General features: G+C 39.7%; 1 protein-coding gene and 1 pseudogene across 3 annotated transcripts in view; both read left to right on the forward strand.

Moving 5' to 3' along the window:
* The window catches only part of VIPR2 (vasoactive intestinal peptide receptor 2), a 176,265-nt gene extending 165,147 nt beyond the window's left edge, over positions 1-11,118 (forward strand). For 2 of the 3 annotated variants that reach the window (XM_037835705.1, XM_037835704.1), the window contains 3 exons: positions 3,045-3,174; positions 3,254-3,295; positions 5,017-11,118. In XM_037835705.1, coding sequence (XP_037691633.1) covers positions 3,045-3,174; positions 3,254-3,295; positions 5,017-5,190 — 346 coding nt within the window. In that variant the 3' untranslated portion in view covers positions 5,191-11,118. The remainder of the gene's footprint in view (positions 1-3,044; positions 3,175-3,253; positions 3,296-5,016) is intronic. The other variant, XR_005216905.1, reaches the window with a different exon arrangement.
* LOC119535218 lies at positions 7,223-20,103 on the forward strand (annotated as a pseudogene).
* The last annotated feature ends 5,976 nt before the right edge of the window (positions 20,104-26,079 follow it).

Below are 26,079 nucleotides of genomic sequence, written 5' to 3' on the forward strand. Positions count from 1 at the left end.
CTGTTTGATTTTCAGCATACAATGCAATGAGCAGAAATTCTACTTTTTTTTTTATTTGGGAGGGTACATAACTCTTTGATGGACAGATAAATTACATCCCAGTTTACCTGAGTCTACAGAACTCATAACTAGATCAACAAAGGAGTGTTCTCATGGATTGTTTGCCAGGATCTATAAATAGCCAAGCTTTAAAGAACACTCACTTCTTAATAATGTTTGTTCCACTGGGATTTCACCTGTGCTATGAGCCTGCTCTTTTGATCTGAAACAAATTCGCATCTGACCTTTAAATGCTGGTGATACAATCTGATTATTAAACCCAATTACAAGTGGAACAGTAAGACCTACTAATAACAATGTAGTCTTTGGCATACTCCTCAAAATTTCTTGTAAGACATTTACCACTTTAAAGGGAAAATCATTTTTATCATCACATTTGCACATTCTAACCACAACGGGGGAGGGGGAGAGAAATGGTGGAGCAAGAAACTTCAGAGTTCCATCCCCCTATAGAAGCTTTGAACAACCAGGGATAACTGGCAGAAACATCTTTCTCAAAGCTCCAGAAAACAGTTAAAGGACTGCAGTAACAAAGCACCATATCAAGAGAAAGGCCTTCAAAGTGGGAGGATCTCCTGTTGCCCTGGCTGGCCCTTCCGCTACCCCTCACTGACCCAGCACCGAGCTGACCCATGCTCCCATTGCACATCTCAGGTCCAGAGAGAGCAGAGTAATCCTCGTGCACAAACTGGGAGCATGTATGTGTGACCCAGTCCAGTCACTGCTTGAGGGCCTCACTGTACAGAACCTGCCCTGCATGTAGAAGGCAGCTCTCCTGCAGAACACTGTGGGAGAAAGGTCAAGACTTACTACCTAGAGCAAGGGACTGCTGGCTGTAGGACAAACAGGGCAGTGCCTGGGACTGTGAGGAAACTTTCCTAGAGAAGAGGGGACATGTGTATCCATATAAAGAGGGGAATTCCTAGGGCCAACACACATGCCCAAGTCAAGAACAATGCAGAGAAAAGATCAGCAAGGCACCTACTCTTTGACTTGGAGCTATTCTCTGAACTGTTTGTATGGATAAACTCTGAAGGAGAGCACTCCCACAAGCCATTCTGCAAAGACTAAGAAAGGTGTTTTCTTTCTCCCTCTTTTGTTTTTGTTGTTGTTGTCATTTTGTGTAGGTTTGTTTGGTTAGCTACTGGCATTCAAGGAAAGTTCTGTCAAAACACTAGCTCTATATAAACTTCATGAATAGATGACACAGAGTCTAACTTCCAGCAATAACATGTTAGAATATCAAAATATCCAGGTTTCAACAAAAGATTACAAAGCATACAAAGAAATAGGAAGTGATGGCCCAAGCAAAGGAGAAGATTAAAATTTAAGAAACCATCATTGAGGAGGATCACACTTGGGATATTCCAGACAAAGACTTTTTAAATATGATCCTAAATATGCTCAAAGACCTAAAGGAAAACATGGGCAAAGAACTAAAGGAAATTGGGAAAACAACAGATGAACACAAAGGGGATATCAACAGAGAGACAGAAATTATGAAAAGGAACCAAACAGAGCTGAAGACCACAATAACAGAAATTTTTAAATCCCCGGAGCAATTCAACAGCAGATTGGAACTGGCAGAAGAATCAGGGAACTTGAAGACAAGACAATTGAAATCATTCAGTCTGAGGAGCAGAAAGAAAACAGAAAGAAGAAAAGTGAACAGAGCCTGAGGAACCTGTGGGACACCATCAAAAGTGCCAATGTATGCATTGTGGGACTTGAAAAAGGACAAGAGATAAAAGAGCAGAGAGAATATTCAAAGAAATAATGGCTTAAAATTCCCAAATTTAATAAAAGACATAAAAAACATATCCAAGATGCTCAACAAACTCCAAATACTATAAACCCAAATAGACTCACACCATGCCATGTTGTGATCAAACTGTCGAATGCCAAGATAAAGACAGAATTCTGAAGGCCACAGGAGAGAAGCAACATGTCACATACAAGGGAGCCTCAATAAGATAAAGTGATGATTTCTCATTGGTAACCATGGAGGCAAGAAGGACTCATAACATATAAATATATAATTTGTGACAAGAATACATTAAGGTGTGGGGACAGAGGGGCATAGGAACATAGTTTATGTAGGCTATTGAAATTTAGTTGGTTTCAAAGCAAACAACATTGTTATAGATTTAGGATGTTAAATTCAAGCCCTGTGGTAAGTACAAAGGAAATATCAGAGAATATGCAAACGCATAGAGACAGAAAGTAGAGTACACGTTATGGAGAGGGGCGGGCAGGGACAGTGAGGAATTAATGCCAAATGTGTGCAGCATTTCTGTTTGGAGTGAAGGGAAAGTGCTAGTAATGGATGGTGGTGAGAGTACCACAACATTATGAATGTGACTAATCCCACTGAATGGTAGCTTGGGAAGGGTTGGGATGAAAGATTTATGTTGTATATATGTTTCTGCAATTTATAGAAAAGAGAGAGACTAAAGAGATAATGACAATTAAATGCCATACATGATACTGGGTGGGATCTAATAATGGAGGCTAAAGGCTCAAGGGGACATCGAGACATAAAAAATTGGAACATAGACTGTAAACTTTATATCAATGTTAAATTTCTTGAATTTGATAGACTATATTTAGAGTGATTATATAAGTGAATATCTTGTTTGTGGGAAAAATACATGGAAGTACTATGTATTCAAGAAGTAGGATGTATGCAAACTGCTGGCAAATGTTCAGAAGATAGATTAGATAGAATGATTCGGCAAAGGTGGCACAGTATTAAAATTGGTAGATCTGGTTTATTGGGCAGGGGGATATATTGGAGTTCTCAGTATGGGGCTTGTGTTATTTGTGCAACTGTTCTGTAAGTTTGAAGAAATTATTTCAAAAGAAAAAGCTTTTATAAAATGACTAAAAAGTAAATTTTCAAAAAAAAAATGGTAGCAAGATTTCACATATACAACCTGCTTTGTTCATTAGCTCAGCTCAATTTCCTTTTTCTTTCGGTGTAGGAGACTTGCCAAGTCTACATTGCTGCTGATCCCATTGTTTGGAGTTCACTATATGGTGTTTGCTGTATTTCCTATCCGCATTTCCTCCAAGTATCAAATACTATTTGAGTTGTGCATCGGATCATTTCAGGTACATTTGTGAAAAGGCAGTCCTGTGTTCTATTGCACCAATTCAGTTTTGTTCTCTGATGACTCTTTCTCATTCACAGGGCCTGGTTGTGGCGGTTCTCTACTGTTTTCTGAACAGTGAAGTAAGTCCTTTGTCACTCCTCAATACTAAGTACAAATATTTCAGTTGGTGAGGTACTTCCTAAAATGTCTACCCATGTATCAGAGAGAGCCCAAGTCTCCTGTCAGGCCATACTTCTGAATATAAAAATTACTCTCTCCTAATTTCACTCCCTGCGCATCTTACGACTATTTCAGCCATAAGATGTTTTGAAGGCATAACTCACTTTTCTTTCAGCCATATTCTTCCCATCACTTCCAGCAGCCATTTTCAAAAGTTTGATCTCTTTTCTCTCCACATCATGCAATATCTATTGCCCCGTTTTCTGCAAATTCTTGTAAAGAAAACTATCCAACTAGGTAATTGAAAGTGAGCCTGTCATTCCTTTAGTCACTGTATTGCTCTTGTCCCTTGACTTGTGATTTGTGGACATTTGGGGAGCCATGTGGACTGAGCATGGGAAGACAGAGGAAGGGGTTACAAATCATTGGTGATAACATGTTTCTCCTCAGATTCACAGTGCTCAGGGACTTTTTAGGAAATAGGGTTTGTCAAGGTAAAGTGTTGTGACTCCTGGTCTAAACGCCATCATTTTCCATATAGCCATCAATTTGTCCCAACCTTTTCCAAGATTTCATTGCCAAAACTTCATTGACTCTTCCCTTTTGTGCACCTCTATGTAGTGTTTTCTCTCTATTTCCATCAGTATGAAATGCTTTTACCAAAGTTATCTTTCCTTTGCTTCTTCCAGCAGACTCTCAAATGCCAAATCCCAGTCCAGCATCAGGAACTGTAGTATATAGTAACAGGAAATTCAAGCCTAGGAAGATCACAAGCTTCTCCCAATGTTTGATGCCACTGCCACCATCTTCTTTGTTCCCACATTCCTCAGAGAGACGATAAAAAGTGAACCTGACGATCCCTAAACATGGGCCCAGGGAAATGTGCCTGGCATAGGATGGTTGGCTCTGACTATGGGCTGGGAATGGACACCCTGGTGGTGACACACCCAGACACCCTCTCCTCCCCGCTTATACGCCCCTTCACCTGCTTCGTGCAACTCCCCCCCCCCCCAGCCTCCATTCTATTGGCTGTTTCTTTCTTCACTGTATCACATTCACTAGCAGCTCTTTGATAAAGCTGAGCCAATCTGCTATTATTTGTGCTGTTCTTCTCCTTTCTTAATATTGAAGAAGCAACTCCTACACCTACCTGTCTTCGTTCACTCCAGACTCAGAGGAAAGAGCCCTCATTATGGCAAATATATTCCCTGCCTTGCCCCACAACAAAACAGTAACTGAAACAATGAACTTTTGTCTAAAGTATTATCATATCCCTCTAGCTTCTTGGGAAAATCTTTTCTAAAAATATAAATTAACTATCTCAGAATCTTGGTATATAAGTCTTATGACATTGAAGGTCTTTCTAAACTAATCCCAAATTTTGGGTTGTAGAATCTTAACACACTTTTTCCTGGCTCCTTAACTCAAGTTGTTCCAGTCTCCATTCCTTTACCCTCTTTTGCAAGAGTATCCTTTATTTCTGTCCACCTGGTGAGGGTGTAGAGAGGTGTCAACACCACCAACTTACCCCAAAAATGGTCAGAAGGGAAAACTTGTGGTTTATTCAGTGGTGGTATTTTTTTCTAGAAAGCACCTTGAGTTCACATTTTTCAAGCTTACACATTTGTCTGCTCTTCCCCACTTCCAATGTTGCTTTTACCCTGTCTTGTCATTTCCCCAGGTACAGTGTGAGCTGAAAAGAAAATGGCGGAGCTTTTGTCCCAACCAGTCAATGAGCCGGGATTATAGACTCCATAGCTCTTCAATTTCTAGAAATGGCTCAGAAAGTGCCCTGCAGTTCCACCGGAATTCCAGAGCCCAGTCGTTCCTGCAGACTGAAACGTCGGTCATCTAGCCAATGCCCACCTGCCCACATTTGCAAACAAACTGAAGACTGTATAAAATTATTTTCAAACCATGGTGGGTTTTTTCTAAAACATGTGATGCGTGTTTGCTTTCTTCCTGTTTTCTGTGCTAGGAATGACCTACTTGGGTAAATCAGTGCTGTCTTGACTTGATAGAGCTGATCGTTAACTTAATCCCATACCTGGAACTTGGGTTATATTGTAATTTGCTTGGATTTAAATGGTAACTATTGTTAAACTCCAGCATCTAAGTAATTTTGTTCATAAGACATTTAGGACTTGGAATGTTGTCAGCCATGTAGCTGGATCCATTTTTAAAGAGAATAGGGGAGCAGGAGGTGATCACTAAAATAGCAAAACAAAATGTAATGGCCCATAATTGGTGACTGACAACCACTGGAAGGAAAACGAGATAATTTTCTATTCTCAGTGTCTCCTCTCATAAAATGCCCTCTAGTTTCAGTAAGAAGCAGAAGCACTATAACCAGTGGGTGCTGGGCCCTGAGGTTACAGAGGGACAGAGGCAGCCTTCCCCTCTGGTTGGAATCAGACCCACATCAGTGAACCTCTCTCTGTTTCTGGGTCCTACAAGGGGCATCCCTCGTATAGAAGCTGGATTAGGAATTTCCTGAAATTACACCTAACTATCCAAGTAAACTGCAAGCCAAGGTGGACTGAGCAAAACCAGAAAGAGCAGATAACCCAGCCCCTCCCTCCCATGCTCTGCCGGGGCTGCCCCTGCCCCACACTGCCCAGTTCCTAGACTCTCCTCTGCCCCACTGCCCCCCACCACCACCACCACCAGAATTAGCCCAGCCTTGGCCCATTCCCACAGGGCTTTTACGGCCTCAGCAAAGAAAGTGGGTGAAAAGATAATCAGGTACTAACAGCAGAATAATCATCATAATAGCGTGTTACCCCTTTCAGGGGCATTTTCGTTTTAACTAGGGCCCTTCAACCAATGACAGATACCTTATGGGGCAATTTGAGTCACCGTTACCAAGCAGGTAGCAAGAATATTTTTGTGCAAGGAGGTCTTTCCACACCACACAAACTCTGCCACATGGGGAGTCCTCACAACTCCCCACGGACCCTCTGCCAGCCACTGAACTCACCATCATCTGAATTCAGAGCAACACGGAACACAGAAGGAGTCGTGCCTTGTGGTTCCATGCGGAACGGGAAATGTGTTCTCTTTTTAATGAAAATAATCTTAAAATCATTTGTTTAAATGGAGAATTATTTTAACAAAATATAAAGAAAATATTTCTCAAGCATTCAAATCTGACATTAGCAAATGGCAGTCCTAGCTTTTAGTTTCCTGGATTACTTGCAGATTTGGAGAGGTGTGTCTGGGAGAAATCGCTGAAATGGCAGCTGAAGGGAAATCGGAGGAGGGGGGAAGGAAAACATTGGAAAGGTGTCCAGACGGCTGGGAACTGCACAGTCTCCATTTCCTATGCACAAATCCTTTTTTCCTTATCCTCCCTTACAGCATCCAACAGACCTGTGAAGACTCTGCCCAAAACCTGGTCAAAGTGCCTCAAACGCTGATCTCAGTTCTTTAGAATGAGGGCGGTGGAGTCCTTTTCCTCTGGTGTATTTGTGGCGTTCTAGACCCTGGCCGGTCTGCAGATGCTGCCTGTCGGGTTAGCTGTTGTAAGGGCGCAGGAGCTGGCGGGTAGAGGGCAGGCAGGGAGGGCGGTCGTGAGGGGACGCGGCAGCCTCGGGGTCTCAGGTCCCCCAGGCCAGGAAGCCTACGAATCTAAACGGCTTGCAGTCAGCCTGACAGTGTTATTTTAGTTTGTGCAGCTCATTTCCCCGATAAAATAGGACCAGGCAAAAGGGGATTCCGTGATAGCAGGATAGCAGTGTCTTCAGAGATTAACTTAAGCCACCGAGAGCCAGGACTGGCCATTTAATAAAATCTCTAGCTAGATCGGCCCAACATGGCAGCCCCAGACCTCACGCCGGCCGGTTCCCGGCACTAGATGCCGTCATGGTGCTCCTCGCCCTGACGCGATGGAGCCTCCTGGAATCCACCTGAACCAGCTGAACAGTGGGTTTCCAAGTTTTTCTGGAGTCATTGGTGAGGTGGGCAGGTTGTCAAAGGACTTGGAAAACTCTTGAATTTACCACTTCCCTAGGGCTGCAGAGGCCTGTTTAGTAAACGTTATCACGTCAGCAGCCGGGCCGGGAAGTCCTGGGGAGAGGGGAGGAGATCTGATGGCCCAGGCCCGGGCACCTCCGCATCTTCTCAACAAAGGGCGGCTGGCAGTGATGCGACAGAAGAGACGGGATTGGAAGCCGGAAAACCTAGATATTAGTCCCGCCTCTGGGCTGCTCTCTTTTCTGTGTAATCTTGGGCAAACCACCTACCCTCCTTGAGCTTCCTATCTTTAAAACGAGGATATAAGTATCTGCCCTGTCCACTCACTGCATTCTTTGAGGTAATGCTAATATTTGTAAAAGAAAGTGTTTTGTAAACTTTAAGGTGCTACTCTGATACAAAAGAGAAGGATGATGGGATGTGCCCAGGCCCAGGTCAAATATTAGTCCCCTCACAGTTTAGAATATGCCTGGAAATAGAAACAGGGAAGGGAGAGATCAGTAAAATTCTCCATTAAATATGGGCCAAGGCTAAGCAGAGCCAGGAACTATTTTATCTCGCCTGGTAAAAAGAAAAGGGAAGGTGGTAAAAAGAATATCTACTGATGGAATGGGTTAGTTAATAGAGTGGGTGATCAAATAGTCAACATTCATTGCTTTAAAATGTATGTAAATGTGTACAAAATATCAGCTCTAGTGTATTCCTCCATGTGATGAGCAATGAGCTATGTAAATATTTCAATAAAATCTAATTTCATATCTGTAAGCTGAGTAAGAATTCACTCTGACCAGCCAACAGAGCTCACTGGAAGGTGCTTGAAGAGAGGAATAAATGGGGCTTTTCCAGCTTTTCCCCACACACCTCACCTCAACTCTGCAGGATCTGAAAGCCGTTTAACTAAGAGCAGGATTGAGTGTGTGTGTGTGCACACACATGCCTGATCCTTAACCACATATATGCTACAGGCTGATAAAGTCTATTTCTAATAAACTCCCATGTTCAACCAAACTGCTTCATTGTCAGGGGAAATATAGCACACTGCTAAAAATCAGATTGTCAAGAGACAGAGCTTAGATATGAGCTAAAAGGACCCGACTCCAGCAAATTTAATGTGAGCAAAGTAGGCCGAAAGGAGATAAGGCCTCGGCACATGGCAACCTCGGTCCCAGCCCTTTAGGCAACTAGTATTATGAGTGCTGTTTGATTGTAGGAGGGTGTTTTTTGGTGCTGACTTAAGGTAGGAAAATATTCCAGATAGGTTGGAGGGAAATCAATACTTGACAGTAGGACTGAAGGTATGTAAAGGGCTCAGGTGCACAACTGAAGAAAACACCCTCTGCTCCATACCAAGAAATAGCTGGTAAATTCTTATGAAAAATCTTTTAAAATGGCTATTTTTTTTTTCAGGTTTTTGAGTTACATAAGTAATACAGGAAGATTATAAAAATTCAAATATTATAGGTAAATATTACCTAGAAAGTGAAAAACCTCTCTGAATTCCATCCTCCTCCTACAACCTCCTCTATGTCCATGCAAACTTATCATTCCCTCTCCCTCTTTCTTCTTTTCCTCCATGTAAAATATTTTATAGAATCATACATTGTCATGTTGTATAGAAGGGTCTGCAACTTACTTTTTCCAGTTAAGACAGTTTGTGGAAATCTTTCATATCTGTACATACATACGTACAATTTTTAACAGCTGCATAATATTCCATAATATGGCCATAACTTAGTTTATTCAACCAAGTCCCTAATGAAGAATATTTGAGTTGCTTCTTACCAATGTGTGTATCTGTGCAAAAATTTCTACAGAATAATTTCCTAACAGTGGGAATATTGGGTTAAAGGGCATAAACATTGAATTCTTGATAGGTATTTGCCATACGAAAAGTTGGTTATCAGTTCACACTCCCAACAACACTGTTGCAGTGCTCAGTTCCTTACTGTCTCTTAAAATATTTGCATTAGCAATGTTTTAACCTCTTCCGGCCTGATAGGTAGAAAGCCACTCATTTTAATTTGGCTTTCTGTAATTATGACTGTGAGCAACTCTTCATGATTTTTATCCATTTGCATCCTTCTTTTCATAGATTGTTTTTTCTTTAATTCTAATATAAAGCTGAGCCTCCGCCTGATCCACAAACATCATTGGACAGTTAACCAGTCTAGCAGGTTTTCAAGACAGCACCTCTCTAAATGGCATATCCTGCTTGCCATTTTACAAATTAATGTTTTTATTCTTGGGAAACAGGGAAGAGAAAGAGAATTGACTGCTCAACAGAGAGCATGTATTATTGGCATTGTCGTCCTTTCTGCCTTTGTGAGACCACTGTGTGCTCTTAGAGGGTTCTGCCTAGCATGGAAACATTATAAAGGATTTAGGGCATCTTTTTATACAGAAAGGTTTTCTTTGGAAGATGGAAAGAACAGGGACTCTCACATCTTTTATGTTCTCTAAAGGTTTAATAAGGAAAGTGGAGTGGATAAGAGATTGTAGGTAGGTGGTCTCCTTGCTTATGATAAACAGACCCACCATAGCCTTTGCAGTGACATGGACAAAGCCTCATTCACTGTTCAGCAGGTTTTTAGCAGGTGTACTAATCCCCAGAGCTATTGGCATCTTTTGAAAGTTACTTTTATTCAACACCTGGAACTGAAGAAATAATAAGGGAAAAAAATAAACTATTTGACTATAATTATGGAATAATGAGACTTAGTAAAACCAATCTCTCTTTTTGAAATTTAGGATTTTACATGTCCTTTGTGATGTTAAGTTTGTATGTGATAAAGTCTAAGAAAGCGTACATAAATTCAGTAAACCTTAAAAACCCAAGCCATCACTGTTGGAATAATTACAATTATGAATCTAGAATATGCATATTTTGTTAATTTCCAATCATAAAATTATTCAGATTCAAATATAAACAATACAGTAAAGCCCATTATAACATGACTTACAATTATGCAGATTTTTACACAGCATGGGTAAGGATTGTCTTCCCAAATTTATCAACGTTCAATCAAATTCTGAGTATTTATTAATTTTATAAACTCTATAGAAGCGACAGAGATGCATAAGACAGCCCCATCCTATGTATCTTGTGTTTTGTATGCTTAAAACATGTGCGTGTGTGTGTGTGTTTAAAGCACATGTATTTAGCGAACACTTGGATAAAAATTATTTATATACAAGTGTTCCAAGTTAGCTGTTCCCTTTGCCCTCTGAGAAGACTTTTGGCTTGGCTCACTTCAGCCTCTGTCTTTCCCAACCCTCCAAAGAGAGTTCTACCTTGTCAGACTGATTCTTGAGCTTTTGTGACAAAGAATCTAAAGGAAAGAAAGAGATAAGAAGGAAAACAAGGGATGAAAAGATCAAGGACTGCACAGGGATATTTTTTCTTGGCCATAATGATAGGAGACAAGTTTAAGCAAAAAAGCAAGAAAAAGAAGAGTCAGATGGGAATACAGTGATTTGGCTTTGGTATCATTCCAAATGCAAAATGAAGGGATCAGGGTTCGAATCACAGAAGTAGAAATGAAGAGAATGACTAGTAGCAATGACTAGGGGAGATACATTATGAAAGAAAATTTTCCACAACTTGGGAAGACAGTCTATAAAAGAGGTGATGTCTCTGGGACTCGGGGGTTGCCTAATGCCTTAAAATAGTGATATTATCCTGTTGCAAGACTTCTGTATTTTTATCAATTGCCTAAATGCCTGATCAATGCCAAAATATGCTTTAAAATGGACTTTGTCATTTGCTTAGACACTTGCAAATAAAATTGCTTTGCTTTTTAAAGTTTTAGACTGAAAGTAACATTTCATTCCTAAATCCAGCATAAGGAATTTTTTCAAGAGCTAAAAGCCTATGATAGTCTCTCATCCTATAGATGTTCTTCTATGCTAAAAAGGGATGTCCAAAAGCTTACCTTGTTCTCCATTTTGCCATTGTGACATAATTGCATTCTAACCCCATAATTACATGGATAAACACTTCAAGTAAAAGATTGAAACAAGATTCTGAGCCAAACAAACACCATAATACATCACATGAAATTGTAAAACCCCAAACTGAATGGATTCCAAACACTTTTCTCACTGACCTATGAAGTGAACTAGTTTCTTTTCATAATGAATCCATTAAAAAAAAAAGGTATGCATAAAAACAATTCAACTAGCTCCAAGCCAAAATATCCAAATAGTATCCAAAATGAATCTGAGCCAAACCTAGTAGTTCTTGGTCTCAGTGAGGGTTGCTATAATTAAGCGGTCACCACTTGCCAGCCACTCTGAAATAATATGTAAAGCACCCAGGAAAATGCTGGGGACACTTGATGTAAACAAACTTCCCTAACCAAACCTCTTCGATTTCAAACTGGATTGCATTTTTCATTTAAACAACAGGTGCCAAAAGCAGTATCTACAATATATTTTTATATGAATCAAACCCTGCATTTTTCCCACAATTCTATTTGGGTCCTTAAAAGGGGCATGCCAGGGAGACTAGAGATCTTAAAGGGAAGAAGTCCTGTCAGAATTACCCTAAAAGATCAGGCCCAGTAAATTGGAAACTGAGACACCAAGCTGAAGCAGTAAATAAAGTTAAGGTCGAATAACAGGCGAGGTCAGAAACAACAAAGTTCTATCCTTCAAGATACAGGCAGTAATGGAGGGATCAAAGTCAAGCCACAAAACCTAACATAGATATCAGCATCCCAAGAAAGGAGAAACAGAAGGGTGGAGAGACACATGAATATTCCAAACAGCAAAGCAAGTTAGGCCCAGGGCCTTTACAGAGAAGTCCCGTGAAGATAGGGATGCTCAGTGTTTTATCCTGTATGCCAAACCTGGCTGCTTGGTAGTGGCTTCCAGGGGCTTATGCTGAGAAAAACCACTAGGTCCAGTCCAGGCACAACATATGAGAACTCAGTGATTGGTGATAACCATTGCTGACACAGAAGGGTGTGGCAACCTCACACAGGCCCAACAGTGGTGGTTTGGGAATTTCTACACATCCAGTTAGAAGGGGAAGTCAGAACTTACTAGCTTGTGTTTGGCATGTCTTGGTACAGAAGGTGATCTGATTATATCTCCAGTAGAGATGATAAGGGAAATCAAGGAAATGAGTTATAAATAAAGAAATAAACACAATACACCAGTTCTCCAGTGGCCCCATTTCACATGGACTAATCACTGTAAGGGTTGACCTGGAGATCTCTTTCCCATTTCCTCCCATTTCCCTGCCATTCTAGAAACAATACCTGGCCTTGGCCAGACTAATTCTCTTGGTGTAAACAATCATTTCCCTGGAGTTGGACATGAAAATTGAGCAGACAGAATTAAAAGGAAGAGGAAAGTAGAGAAACTCCATCTTCCTCAGAGCATCCACTACAGTAATCTTTTAGTATAGCTGAAATTCAGATTATTTGCCTGTCCTGTGATAATCCTGCTCCTAGGTCACCTCAGCTGTTTTGGAGAAACACCAGTTTCCAGAGGTGTGATGTCGTCTTTCTCTGAATGCTTTTGGCCAAATTTCTTAAACCATTCAGGCCTCAGCAGTTCTCTGTAAAATAATGGGGTGGAGTGGGTGGTGGTACTAGAGTAAATTATCTCTACAGTCGCCTCTAGATCCAACTTCTGAGACACCATTTCTCCACTTTGGTTTTATAAAGCTTGGCCCACCTCCTCCTTTACCGCTTCTCCTGCCTTCTTCAAAGACCCTCACCTCTCACTGTCTTGTTTGGGGTTCATGCTCCCTTTTCCCCCAAACTGATGAAATTCCCTGTGAAGACAAGTAAATGAACTCATTTACCAATTGCAAGGAGAGAAAGGCTGAGAAAATATTGCCCCACCTTATTACTTGGGTCCTCCCAGCCCTGTGGCTATTGGGAATTCAAGACCTATTGCTAATCAGGTTGAGAGTTTGAAACTGGGTCAGCAGTAATGCCACTGAATTGGTGGTGAGGGCAGGGAGGTTGCTGGGAGAGGAGCTGCGTGTGCATATCTACATGCTTTTTTTTTTTAATTCAATTTTATTGAGATATATTCACATACCATACAATCATCCAAAATGTACAATCAGTTGTTCACAGTAGCATCATATAGTTGTGCATTCATCACCACAATCCATTTTTTGAACATTTTCCTTGTACCAGAAAAAATGAAAGTAAAAAACAACACCCAAATCACCCCCCCACCCTATTTTTCATTTAGTTTTTGGTCCCCATTTTTCTACTCATCCATCCATACACTGGATAAAAGTTCTGTGATCCACAAGGCTTTCACAATCACACTGTCACCCCTTGTAAGCTGCATTGCTATACAATCGTCTTCAAGATTCAAGGCTGCTGGGTTGTAGCTTGCTAGTTTCAGGTCATATTGACATGCTTTTAAAAAAACATTTATCTAGAAAGGATGGTGGTTGCTAAACTTGAGAGATCTTGCTTCAGACCAACTGGAAGAATGGGAGCAAAGTGACTTGGCAAAGAGAATTAGGAAGCAGCATCTTCAATTACAGAAACTGCACACATATAGTCCCTGATTCTGAAATCTCTTTAACAAGAAACACTTCCTTCTAGTCGTAGGAAACTGAAAATTAAAGCATGCATGAGAGAGGAAATACTGATTTCCATTCACAATACAGAGAAATACACATGATGCAAGTCTTCCCAGAGTGGATGGAGGGTTTGGGTACAGTGAGAGAAGGATGTGAATAATGAAAATAATCTCCAAGTGCCCCAGAAATGCCCACCCCTGGGGTTTGGGTAATACAGGGATAATATACAGGATCGAATTGTAAGAGTGTTTGCAAAATAAACTTGTCAACTAAATGACACCATGATAACATTTGCTTATTTATCTAAACAAAGCTCTGGGTGGGCTGAGAACTTCACCCAAGCTCTCCCCTCTGTATTCCTCTTTCAATAGGATAAGGTATAAGATCTTGATGGAGTCATGAACCGCACAGGATGCCTGTTGACGTTTGCCCACCCGGTACTCATTTGGGGAAAGCACCCTCTCATTGGCCAGACCCTAGCTAGACTGATTGGATGCTCTGCCCTGGAATAATTATTAGCCCCCTGACAAAAAGGAGGAAAATGCCAGGTGGGGGTGCCCCGGCCAAATTTCTCCTGCATGAGCCTTCTGCTATTCTCTCCCTGCCTCCCAAGCTGCTCCATTCCTGCCCATTTCCAACCTAGGATCTTCATTCCTTATATCCTTCCAACATCCTTCCAAAAATTTCCTTTAACCTAAGTTGGCTGGAGTCTCTTTCTTTCAACCAAAGAACCCAGGTACATACTCCAAAGAAAAGATAGGTCATCCAGGAAAATTAAAAGGAAAATTAGTTTTGACCTTGAGTTCTTTCATTATTAAACTCAGGCTCCAGGCACTGCCTTTGGCCCTTTAATCAACAGGAACACAACAGGTGTGGTGTTGCCCTGTGATGGGCTGCCCAGATCCCCCTTCAGGATCTTCCTTCTTATTCTCCCAGCTCTTGGGGGGCTGCCAGCACCAGCCCTCAGCCATCAGCTGAATGTTCTTTTAATCCATTCCTGTGGGTGTAGGTGGGACCTTTTGAGTAGGTTATTTCAGTTGAAATGTGACCCACCCCATTCAATGTGGGTCTTGATCCTCTTGCTGGAGTCCTTTATAAGAGATTAAAGGACACATAGGTAAAATTAAGAGAATCAGAGAACTCAGAGAAGCCCCAGAGAAGCTGAGAAACAAGGACATATGCACCATGCACCTTCCCATGTGACAGAGGAATGCCAGATGTCAGCAGCCTTTTCTCAGAAAGGGTATCGTCCTGTTGATGCCTCAATTTGCACATTTTCACAACCTTAGAACTGTAAATTTGGAAGCTAATAAGTCCTCATTGTAAAAGCCGATCCATTTCTGGTATATTGCATTCTGGCAGCTTTAGCAAACTGAAACACACCCAAATTACCTTCCCAAAAGTTTATAGCAAACCCAGTACCCACAGGTCTGGGGAAGAGCGCACATTTCCCTGGAACCTCACATTCACTAGCTGATATCTCTTTAAAAAAAAATTAGGTTGGAGAGCAGATGAATTAAAAAAATGATAGCTCAATGTTTCTTAATTGTTTCACTTCCCTGAGTACCAGTTGATCTTAACTAGTTTTACTATGTGTTCAGGCATCTTAATTTCCTTTACTATGACTTGCCTGCTCATTTCTCTGCCAGTCATTTCTATCTCTCTCTTTTCATTCTTTATTCCTTATCCATTTTTAAGAGATTCTTGACGAGTAGAAATTTCAACCCTTTGTCTAGCACATGAGTTGCAAATATTTTTCCCAGGCTATTGTTTGTATTTGGATTTTGTTTCTGGTATCTTTGCTATAACAAAAGCAATAATAATAATAATAATAATAATAGCAATAACAATAATAATAACAAGAAGGAAGAAGATGGAGGAAGAGGAAGAGGAGAGAAGGAAGAAATTTATTTATTTAATTTGTCTATATTTTTGGTATGGATTTCCTATCTTAAAAGAAACCTTGAGGTCTCTCCCGTCATTGAAGATACGCAAATACTTTCCTAAATTTTCTTCCAATATTTTAATTTTTCAATATTTAACTATTTAGTCCAAGTAGAACCTTTTTTTGTTTGTTTTAAGTTGTGGTAGTGTGGTAGGAACAAATTGATATGGAAACCCCTCCACCAACTATGCCAGCAAAAATTTATTAATCATTCCTCTCCCTCAGAACTGAAACATCAATTTTGTCATGTATTAAGTTTCAATCTATATTTATTCTTCTCTCTAGAACCATTATGCTATTCCATTGATCTCTTTGGCTATGCCTGTTCTAATGTCATATTGTTTTGATTAAAGTATCTTTATAGGAAGCTCTGTGATCTAGTAAGGTAAGACCACCTTACCCTTCATCTTAGATATAAATATTTTTGTAATGCTCAAACACTTATTTTTCGTATAAACTAAATATTTTATGTGGTTTCAAAAATATTTTTAAAAACTCTTCACAACACTAGAAACTTTACTGTATATCTATTAAATTTAGATATTAGTCTTGGAGGATTCTGGTATAGGTATAGGAACATGGTATATCTTTTCATTTGCCCAGGTATTATTTTATGTTTTTCATTAAAATTTTCTAGTGTTTATAGATCTCTTTTTCATAAATTTTTCCCTAAGGATTTACTCAATTCATTGGGATTTTTTAAACTTTATTTGTATACTTGTAGGTGATTATAGAGGAAAACTTTTGATTTTTATATATTTATCTTGTAGCCCACGATTTTTTACTGAATTATCTTATTAATGCTATCAGTTTATAAAAGAATTTTGGAATTTTTAGGTATGCAATTGTATCATCTGCAAATAAAAATGTTGTCTCTTTCTTTTCAATACTTACAGAACATTTCATTTTGTGGCTTGATTGCATTAGTTAAAACCCCTAAAACAATGCTGAATAAGTGTGGAATTAATAGACATTCTCTATTTGTTCCTACTTTTCATAAATACAGTTGATGTAATACATATTCCTGGATGGGAGCAGGAACCAGAGAGAAAAAAGAGACATTGTTGAGATTGCTGGCAAAATTTTAATGAGGTGTGTGGAGTGGATGGCTGTGTTGTACCACTGTTAATTCCCTGGCTTCACAGCTGTAAGTAGGAAAGTATCCCTTGTCTGTAGGAAATGCACACTGGATCATTTAAGGACGAAGGGTACAGAAAAAAGATATTGTTAATGGCAAGGGTGGGAGGAATGAGGGATGAAGCTAATGTGGTAAAGCGTTAATTGGGGAATCTGGGTGAAGACAATATGGGACTTCCTTAAACTGATGTGATGATTTTTTTTTTTAAGTTTGATATTATTTCAAAGTATATCATTGTTTTAAAATTTACATATTTCCAGATAGCCTGATACTATGCTTTTGACCATGAACGAATCTGACTCTACTCAGGTTTCAAACCAGCTGGGTTCTCCCCTCCCCTCCCCTCCCCTCTTCTCCCCTCTCCTCTCCTCTCCCTCCTTTCCTCCTTCCCTCCCCCTACCTCCCTGTTTCTCCTTTCTGTTTCTCTCTCTTCCCTAAACCTGCCATCAGGTTACTCTTATTACCTGTGCCAAGTAGAGATACAAACCTAGGGAAAACTTTCTATCTGCAGATGGTTGCTCTGTGCTATTTAGGAGGGGCTGACTGAATTTTAAAACCGTATCTTTAGTTAAACCAGAAGAGCTTGTTCCCATCTGGCTGGACACTGATGAGAGGTCTGCTCTGATACGTGTGCTCTGGAAATGAACATGGAACAGGTTTCCCAAGGTGATGATGGTGAGTGTTCTAGTTTGCTAGTGCTGCCAGGATGCAAAACACCAGAAATGGATTGGCTTTTATAAAGGGGGTTTATTTGGTTACACAGTTACAGTCTTAAGGCCATAAAGTGTCCAGGGTAAGCCATCAACAATCAGGTACCTTCACTGGAGGATGGCCAATGGCATCCAGAAAACCTCTGTTAGCTGGGAAGGCACGTGGCTGGCGTCTGCTCCAAAGTTCTGGTTTCAAAATGGCTTTCTCCCAGGACATTCCTCTCTAGGTTGCAGCTCCTCAAAAATGTCACTCTCAGTTGCTTTTGGGGTGTTTGTCCTCTCAGCTTCTCTGGAGCAAGACTCTGCTTTCAATGGCTGTCTTCAAACAGTCTCTCATCTGTAGCTACTCTCTCAGCTTCTGTGCATTCTTCAAAGTGTCCCTCTTGGCTGTAGCAAGTTTGCTCCTTCTGTCTGAGCTTATATAGGGCTCCAGTAGACTCATCAAGGCCCACGATAAATGGGCAGGGCCACACCTCCATGGAAACTATCCAATCAGAGTTACCACCTACAGTTGGGCGGGTCACATCTCCACGGAAACACTCAAAGAATTATAACCTAATCAACACTGATACATCTGCCCACACAAGATTACATCAAAGATAATGGCATTTTGGGGGACATAATATATTCAAACTGGCACAGTGAGTCAGTTTGAGAAACTGGTTTCTTTTCCCTTGAGCTAATTTAATTTAAATTTTGTTTGACAAAGTTTTGTTCTTAGAGTTTTGAATGTTTTAATCAGAGTAGCTCCAATGTGTGGTGGATCCAAGTAGTTTCAGAGTTAGGGTGGTGGAATCTTTTCATAATGAGAGGAGGTCTCAAAAACTGAGGGTTGGCTGTTTGACCAAAGCCTAGAAAAGTGTGGGGGGACTCACTCAAATGGTAAATCATAAATCAGAATCAGTTTGCAATTACAGAGTAAGTAAAATAATACTCTGATAATTAATCACCTCTGAAAACATGTCGTAAGCAACAATACTTGCTCTGGGATTGTTCAATTTGTGCCAAGTGATGGCATTCTAGATTTGGAAACCAGGGATGTTGACAGTGAATGCCATTTGGGTAGGGGAATCTAAGAGGCTTTCTAAGACATGAAGAATAGAATAGGGATGCAGGGAAATGCCATGTTTTAAACCAATAACAGAGATAAATATAATTAAGGGTTGTAAAAATCCCGTATACAAAACTAACTCAGCCATCTCACAGTCCTTGCCAAACGCAATGTATGTTTGGCTTGCACTGATGTGTAGCCCTTTAAGACAGGTGTTACCTATTCTTCACTTGCTGGTTAACACTGTCAGAGCACTAAAGCACCAGCTCAACCTTGAAAGCTTTTAATCACTCATTGGTACGTCTCAGAATATCTTACCCTAATTCCCTAGAAAAAAAATGGGGTTCTCTACTTGACAAATTAATTTTCTTTGCTCAGTTTCCAACTCTTTTGGGACATATTGTGTATTTTATTTTGGTGGTGGTGGTGTTACATATACTTGATGTTCAAAAGAAGGTGATTGAGCACTGCTGTCCCTGGATGTATTTTGATGGCACACTCTTCCAGTGCTCAAAGCCAGCCCGGAAAAGACCCTGCTCATTGACCTCTGTGATGGTCAGGCCCAGCAAGCTGCCAAGGTAGAAAAGATGCGTCAGAGCATGCTAGAGGGGTTGAACTTCTCCCTGCAGAACCATCCACTTCCTTTCCCACCACCTCCTGCACTGTCTTTCTACCCAGCTTCCATGTATCCTCAACACTTGGAGCCAGTCCCACCATCTCAGGGCAGGGGGTTTGCAAAAGCCTGTGGCTTTCGAGGCCCTTATGTGGAAGCTGTAGCAACAGGTGCTTACCGTGCCTTCCGGGTGGTGGCAGCAGCAGGACTAGCAAGTTACAGGGCAGAGTCCAACCTATACCTTCTGAGGGCTGGAAATTGGAACTAGCTGGCAGTGTGGCGGGCCAATGGGCTGGGAGCAGGTGCGGCCAGGGTGGCCGGGAGACTTTCTCCCTGCAGGTGGTCTCCGTGGGAGGACCAGCCAGAGGACGTCCTAAAGGAGTTATTTCCACCCTGGTGATTAGAACTTTTGGAAGAGGTGGGAGGTACTATGGGAGAGGTTATAAAACCCATGGAGTAATTCAGGGTAAACCTCCTTATGCTGCTTCAGCAGAAGAAGGGGCCAAAGAACTGAAGTTGAAGTCTGGGGAGCCGAAGTTCTCTGCCGTGTCCTCAGAGGGTCCCCTGGCCAAGAATGGAGTGATGGTGATGGAGAAACCAGCTTCCCAGATGAGTGGGAGCGCAAGAGATGCCAGGTTTCTGACCTATCTGAAAGTGCCCTTGAATAAGGACTCTAAAACATGCAATACAAATCCTCACTTAAAGGCACTAACTGCAGACACTGTTTGCCATAAAGAGAATACTCTTGAGGCAACTGTCTAAAGTAAAGAAGAGTAAACTTTTTTTTATAGAGGGTGAAGGATGTTGGAAGGGTAAAGATTTCGGAATATCTGGAAAGAAAGAGAGCCTACGGTTACATGCATTTTTTTCCTTTCGGTAAGAGAAAAATGAGGACTTTGGAAATTCAGATCCCTCTTTGAGATCAGAGATTTAAACAACACATTTTTTAGTTTTAACCAGTTGTAGTCAAAATGCTACAATAAAACAAAAAAGGAAAAGAAAATGAAGAGCATTTGACTCCTGCACTAACATGAAGTACACATAAAGTTTAAACTGGTTATGACAAAAGCCTATAATTGTATTTCTTGAACTATAAAGAAAACAAATTTTGGCAGCCTTTAAATATAGATAGCTTAAAATACAATTTTTAGCATTTGGCACCATATGTATGCCATTATATTTGATTTTGCATTACTGTTTTACAATAAAGCTTTCTTGAAGGCTTTATGATTATGAAAAAAATAAGGCACAACCACAGTTTTTCTTTCTCACTTAAATTTCATCACTGTTGATGTGGTTCTTTTGTGTTTAAAAAAAAAGTGCAACTATCAAAGCTAATAAAATTATAGAGTAATATTGCCATACTGCTGATTTTAACTATACAGTACATCATACATACTTTACAAGCAAGTTAAATGAGATAAAGTTGAAATCATAGAAGATGCAAATGACCTTTCAAAATCAACACAATGTATTCTGAAACTTGTCGTGACTAATACCATGTACCTGTGATCAATGAACTATGTGTTTTTGTTCAGATGTAGGCCATTAGTATTACTACTTGAGCTAAACTTCTGCATGGTTCATAATTTTTAAAGTGTGTAATTAATATTATGCATGCTATTGTCATTTCTTCCATTCTTACAAGTATGTGCCCATTTGCAAAACAAAAAGCTAATAATCAATAATATTCCTATAAAAGATGTTAACTATGTTTAGTCATTGACTGATCTTGCTCTAACCTTAAAAGTTTGTGATTATTGACCTCTGTTGCATTTGTTCTAAAACCTCTCCAAAAATTATCTAGCTGTTTTAAATATCAACATTACCCAGGGGTATTCACTGCTGTGTGCATTCTTGTTCTTTGTTGCTGTTTTATGCTTTCATATTAGCAAAATATTAAATTCTGTGAGAAAAAAACACTTGATCTTAAAAAAAAAAAAAAACCTCTCCCCTCTTCTGTCGCAGGAAACAAATTGCTTATTCTTGAGAACTTTCTCATCAAGAATTTAGTAGAAGCAGGTTTACTTATATCATTTTGATGTTTCTGTTAATGTTTCCAAACAATGTATTTGAAATCAGAATCCCTTCTTATTTGTTTTCATATAATTGTCCTGATGCTCTTCATCACACGTTAGTGACCAGAAAGGAGGTGTAATTCCCTAGTCCCTGCCCACCACAGCTAAGTGGAATCTTCCTGTAAGTTGACGGGAGTGTCACCCCAACTCGTGGACCGCGCAAGAATGAGCTGCTGTTGGGTTTGATTGATCGTAGATAGACTGCGGTGTGGTGTATTTGAAGGCTATTGAATGCGTCTTACAATGCTTAATAAAAATCTTCATTCTTTTAGTAAAAAAAAAAAAAAAGAAGAAGGTGATTGATCATAGCAGCATTATTCACAATAGTCAAAAGGTGGAAGCAATCCAAGTGTCCATGAGCAGATAAATGGATAATCAAGATGTAGTATATATATACAATAGAATATTATTCAGCCTTCAGAAGGAAAAAAGTTCTGATGCATGCTGCGACATGGATGAAACTTGAAGACTTCATGTTGAGTGAAATAAGCCAGATACAAAAGGACAAGTATTGTATGATTACACTAACATGAAATACCTACAATATGAAAATTCACAGAGACAGAAAGTAGAATACAGATTACCAGTGATGAGGGGGGTGGGGAATGGGGAGTTATAGCTTAATGGGGACAGAGTGTCTGTTTGGGGTGATGAAAAATTTTGGTAATGGATGGTAGTGATGATAGCACAATATTGTGAATGTAATTAAGATAAATGTGTTGTACACATCAAAATGGCTAAAATGAGAAATTTTGTATTGTAAATATGTTTTTAATTAAAATTTTTTAAAGAAGAAGATAGTTGGTCTCTGAACTTTCAATGATGTAAGAGCTTCCTTGCAGTGGGATGCAGTTGTCTAAGGTTTCTTGTACTTGTCATTTCATGGGGTGTGGGTTGTCAAGACCCTGAGGATCCAGATAAGCTTTTTACAGTAGATCTTTTTCAGAGCCCAGTTGCCAGGATGAGACCCCCTTGTTTGGTACTGTCTGAGAAAGCAGCTCTTGACCTGTAAATGGAAGTCCAAAGGCAATTTATAAGGGCTCCCATTGAGGTGATATTATTATTGATTATCTATACCTGAAAGTTGGGGAGAAAAGTTATTTCGAGGAGTGCATGTTTCCATGTGCCATTTCACATTTCACAAAGTATACTTAGCTGAATACAGAGCTGAGCATTCTTGAATGAAGTCAGAATTATGGGAAAGGGTTAACTATAAGCAGATGAAACAGTCCATTACCTTGTGTAATCTGAGAGGCATTTACTAACTACCCTGCCTCAAAATACCTTTCTTGGATCATGCAACCTGACATTCCCGCCATTATGCATTCTGTGTAGTAATTAACTCTGCCAAGCAAACCATTAATAATGCAGCATAAATTACATTATCCAATTACTCACCTAGCAAGGATATTAAGTAAATGAAATTTAGGACAGCCATTTTTTAATCAAATGACTTGGAAAAGGGAAAAGTCCAGATCATCTAACATAGGCAGTTTCTATTATAATGCAAATGGTTTGTACATCTTGATTTCTAGGATTCCTGAGGTCCATAGTCAAATACCTGCTTGCAATTTAGACATCTTCACTTGGATATCTCATCCCAAATTTAACATCTTCCCTTTTCATAATGATAAAAGGTTAATTCATCAAGAAGACATAACAATCCTAAATGTGTATGCACATAATACCAGAACATCAAGATACATGAAAGCAAAACTGACAGAACTAAAAGTAGAAATACGTAAATCCATAGTCATAGTTGGAGATCTGAAAAGGATATAAAACAATACCAACCAACCTTGGCCTAATAAACATATAGAACATCTCACCTAACAACTGTAGAATATATATTTTTTCCCAAATGCATATGGAATATTCACCAAAATAGAACTATGTTGGGCCGTAAAGCAAGTCTCAAATTTTAAAAGAACAAAAGCATAAAGAGTATGTTCTCTGATCACAATAGAATTAAACTAGAAATCAAGAACAAAAAGACAACAAAAAAATACCAAATATTTGAAAATTAAGCAACACAGATCTAAATAACCCATGGGTGAAAGAAGAAATCACAAGGGAAATTACAAAATATTTTTTAACTGAATGATAATGAAAACACAGTGTATCAAAATTGGTAGAATGTACTAAAGCAGTTCTTGTAGAAAAAATTTTAGCTTTAAAACGCATATATCAGAAGAGAAGAAAATTAGAAAAAATGACAAATCAACATCTTTCCCAATCTATTCTTCCTCTTATATTTTCAGAAGACTTGAAGGCATCCTAAATTCCTTTTTCTTCCTCATCCAGTCCCTCATGGCCAATTTATCAACATCTTATCAATTCTACCTCATAGTCTTCTATCTGTTGGCTCCTTCCTATATTACTGCTACTGCCTTTGTTTATAAATTCATTATGTTGCAGGCAGGTTGTACAAATAGCTTTTTAACTGATCCAATCTTGCTCCCGTCTAACTCTTCCCCCAAATCAGCCATCAGAGTGACCTTTCTAAAATGCAAATTTGATGATGCTATTACTCTACCTAAAAATAATTAAGAGCTCTTTATCATTTTCAGTTCAGTATAAAATTGAACTCTATGCCATTGTAAAGAAGCTTCTTCAGACTCTTGTGCTATGCTTACTCCTCAGTCCTCTTGCTAATTCCTTTTGCACATCCTCTGCTCCAGCCATGCCAATTGACTTACAAGTCCCCAAACTTGTCCACACTCTCCAAGCCTCCATGCTCACATACCTGATCTTTCCTCTTTCAGGAATGACCTCCTTTTCCATAGGGCCAACTCCTATTTACTCTTTAACTCAAAAATCGTATCTTCTAAGCAGTCTTCCTTTGCATTTCCTAGTTTGTTGATATCCCTTATCTGTGCTTCTCTGCCTCCTAAGACCCTCTACATACCTCCTTTACAATTGGTTTTAAGATTTAATTCCATATCCTTGTTCTAAGGAAATGCACAGGGCAGTATTAAGTGTTCAAGGTGGGGTAGGTATATGTTGGAGTTTTCTGTATGGGTCTGTATTGGTTTTGTAACTGTTTTCTAAGTTTGAAAGTATTTCAAAATAAAGTTTTTTTTTAATGTTGTGTTGAGTCCTAGGGGGAGAAAAAAAAGATTTAATTCCAAATATTCAAGTCAATCTTTCTACTAGACTGTAAATTTCTTGAGACAAGGTCATCCTGATCGGCTTCCTACCCTCAGCCCTGAGAAAAATAACCTGCAGATAGTAGATTCATAGTCCATGCTGCCTACAGAAGCATGTAGAAATCTGGCCCAAATTAGAAGTCACCCTTTGTCTGACAGATTTCATTGGGACTTTATCATGAGATGGATATTTCAGGATACAAAGGAACAAACTAGTCAAGGATTTACACCCTCTTCTATTTTTAATTAGGCAGAATGTCCAAAGATACTTAGACTTTATTCTCATTGCTTTCATCTCTGCTCAAAGGTAGAAACTTTAATTCAGTCATGGCCTTCCCGGAGACTCTTCCCATTAGATCTTTCCAGGGGAAAAAGCCAGGGGATTCTTTAAACCAATTCTTTACAAACTTTTCAAGTTATGGCACACATAGATACTATTTTTTCTGCTCCCTGTGGAAAATAGTGAGGGCCATGTACCAGAAGGTGACTAGCCCAGTGCCCGGGGCTATGCAACACTGTCTCAGCATCCCTGCACTTAAACAAGTATGCCCTCCCTGCAATGACTGAGCATCCCTGCCTTAAACAAAAGGACAAACTTCCATCTACAGAGACTAGGGAGAGTGTGAGACGTCAACAGGGTTCCTGCACAAAGAGCTCAAGCTGGGGGATTTGCATAAATTATTCACCTTTTCTCCATGCAAACAAGCAAACATGCTGCAAAATAAGAGCATGGTGCCCCTGACTTGTATTGCTTAGGAATAATGATGACAAATTTATTAACACTCACTTTTTCCCTTGAAAGAAAAAATCAGGAATTCTGTGAAATTCAAGATTTTCATTAAAATGTCCCATAACAACAGGATGGACTACAGAAAGGCACAAAGAGGATTGTGGGGGGCTGGGAAGGGGGTCAGAGGGACAGCATAATAAACCAACTTCATAATGTGGCCTAATTCTGGGCTACAGGTTGTGGGCATTCCGTGTCTGATCAGGCCAATATTATATAGGCCTTGGCATTATTTTCTTGGAAATACAGTTGAACATATTTAATTCTAAGAGACAAAAAGAAAACCTCATTGAAAATAAAGTGACTAGTGTTTTTTTAAGCAGATCCCTTGGGCTCCTTCTATTAGCCTTAGCCCAACAAGATACTTACTGCTATAGCAACCAGGATGGAATGAGAAATAATCAGTTCAGAAATTTCCAAGTTCTTCCTCAGAGAAGGATTTTCTGGTTTTGTTTATATGGGATTTTTTCAGTATGATCATTCTGTTCTCAAATAGCAGACATACCTGGTTTGGAGCCAATTGTCAAATGAAACAAATACTTCCCAGCCACATTATGTGACCCACAGCACTTCCCCACAAGCCATCCACTCATTTGGTAAGAACGAGTATGTACTATTCTCCATCAGTCAAGAATGTTGCCGTTGATTGCCATGATCCTTGCATGGGTCTCTCATTGGTTAGAGCTCTGTGTTGACCAGAACCAGTCATCATTCTTTCCTTACATGGTTCTCTCGAAAA

The sequence above is a fragment of the Choloepus didactylus genome, chromosome 5 (assembly GCF_015220235.1).
Source record: "Choloepus didactylus isolate mChoDid1 chromosome 5, mChoDid1.pri, whole genome shotgun sequence".
Classification (NCBI taxonomy): domain Eukaryota; kingdom Metazoa; phylum Chordata; class Mammalia; order Pilosa; family Megalonychidae; genus Choloepus; species Choloepus didactylus.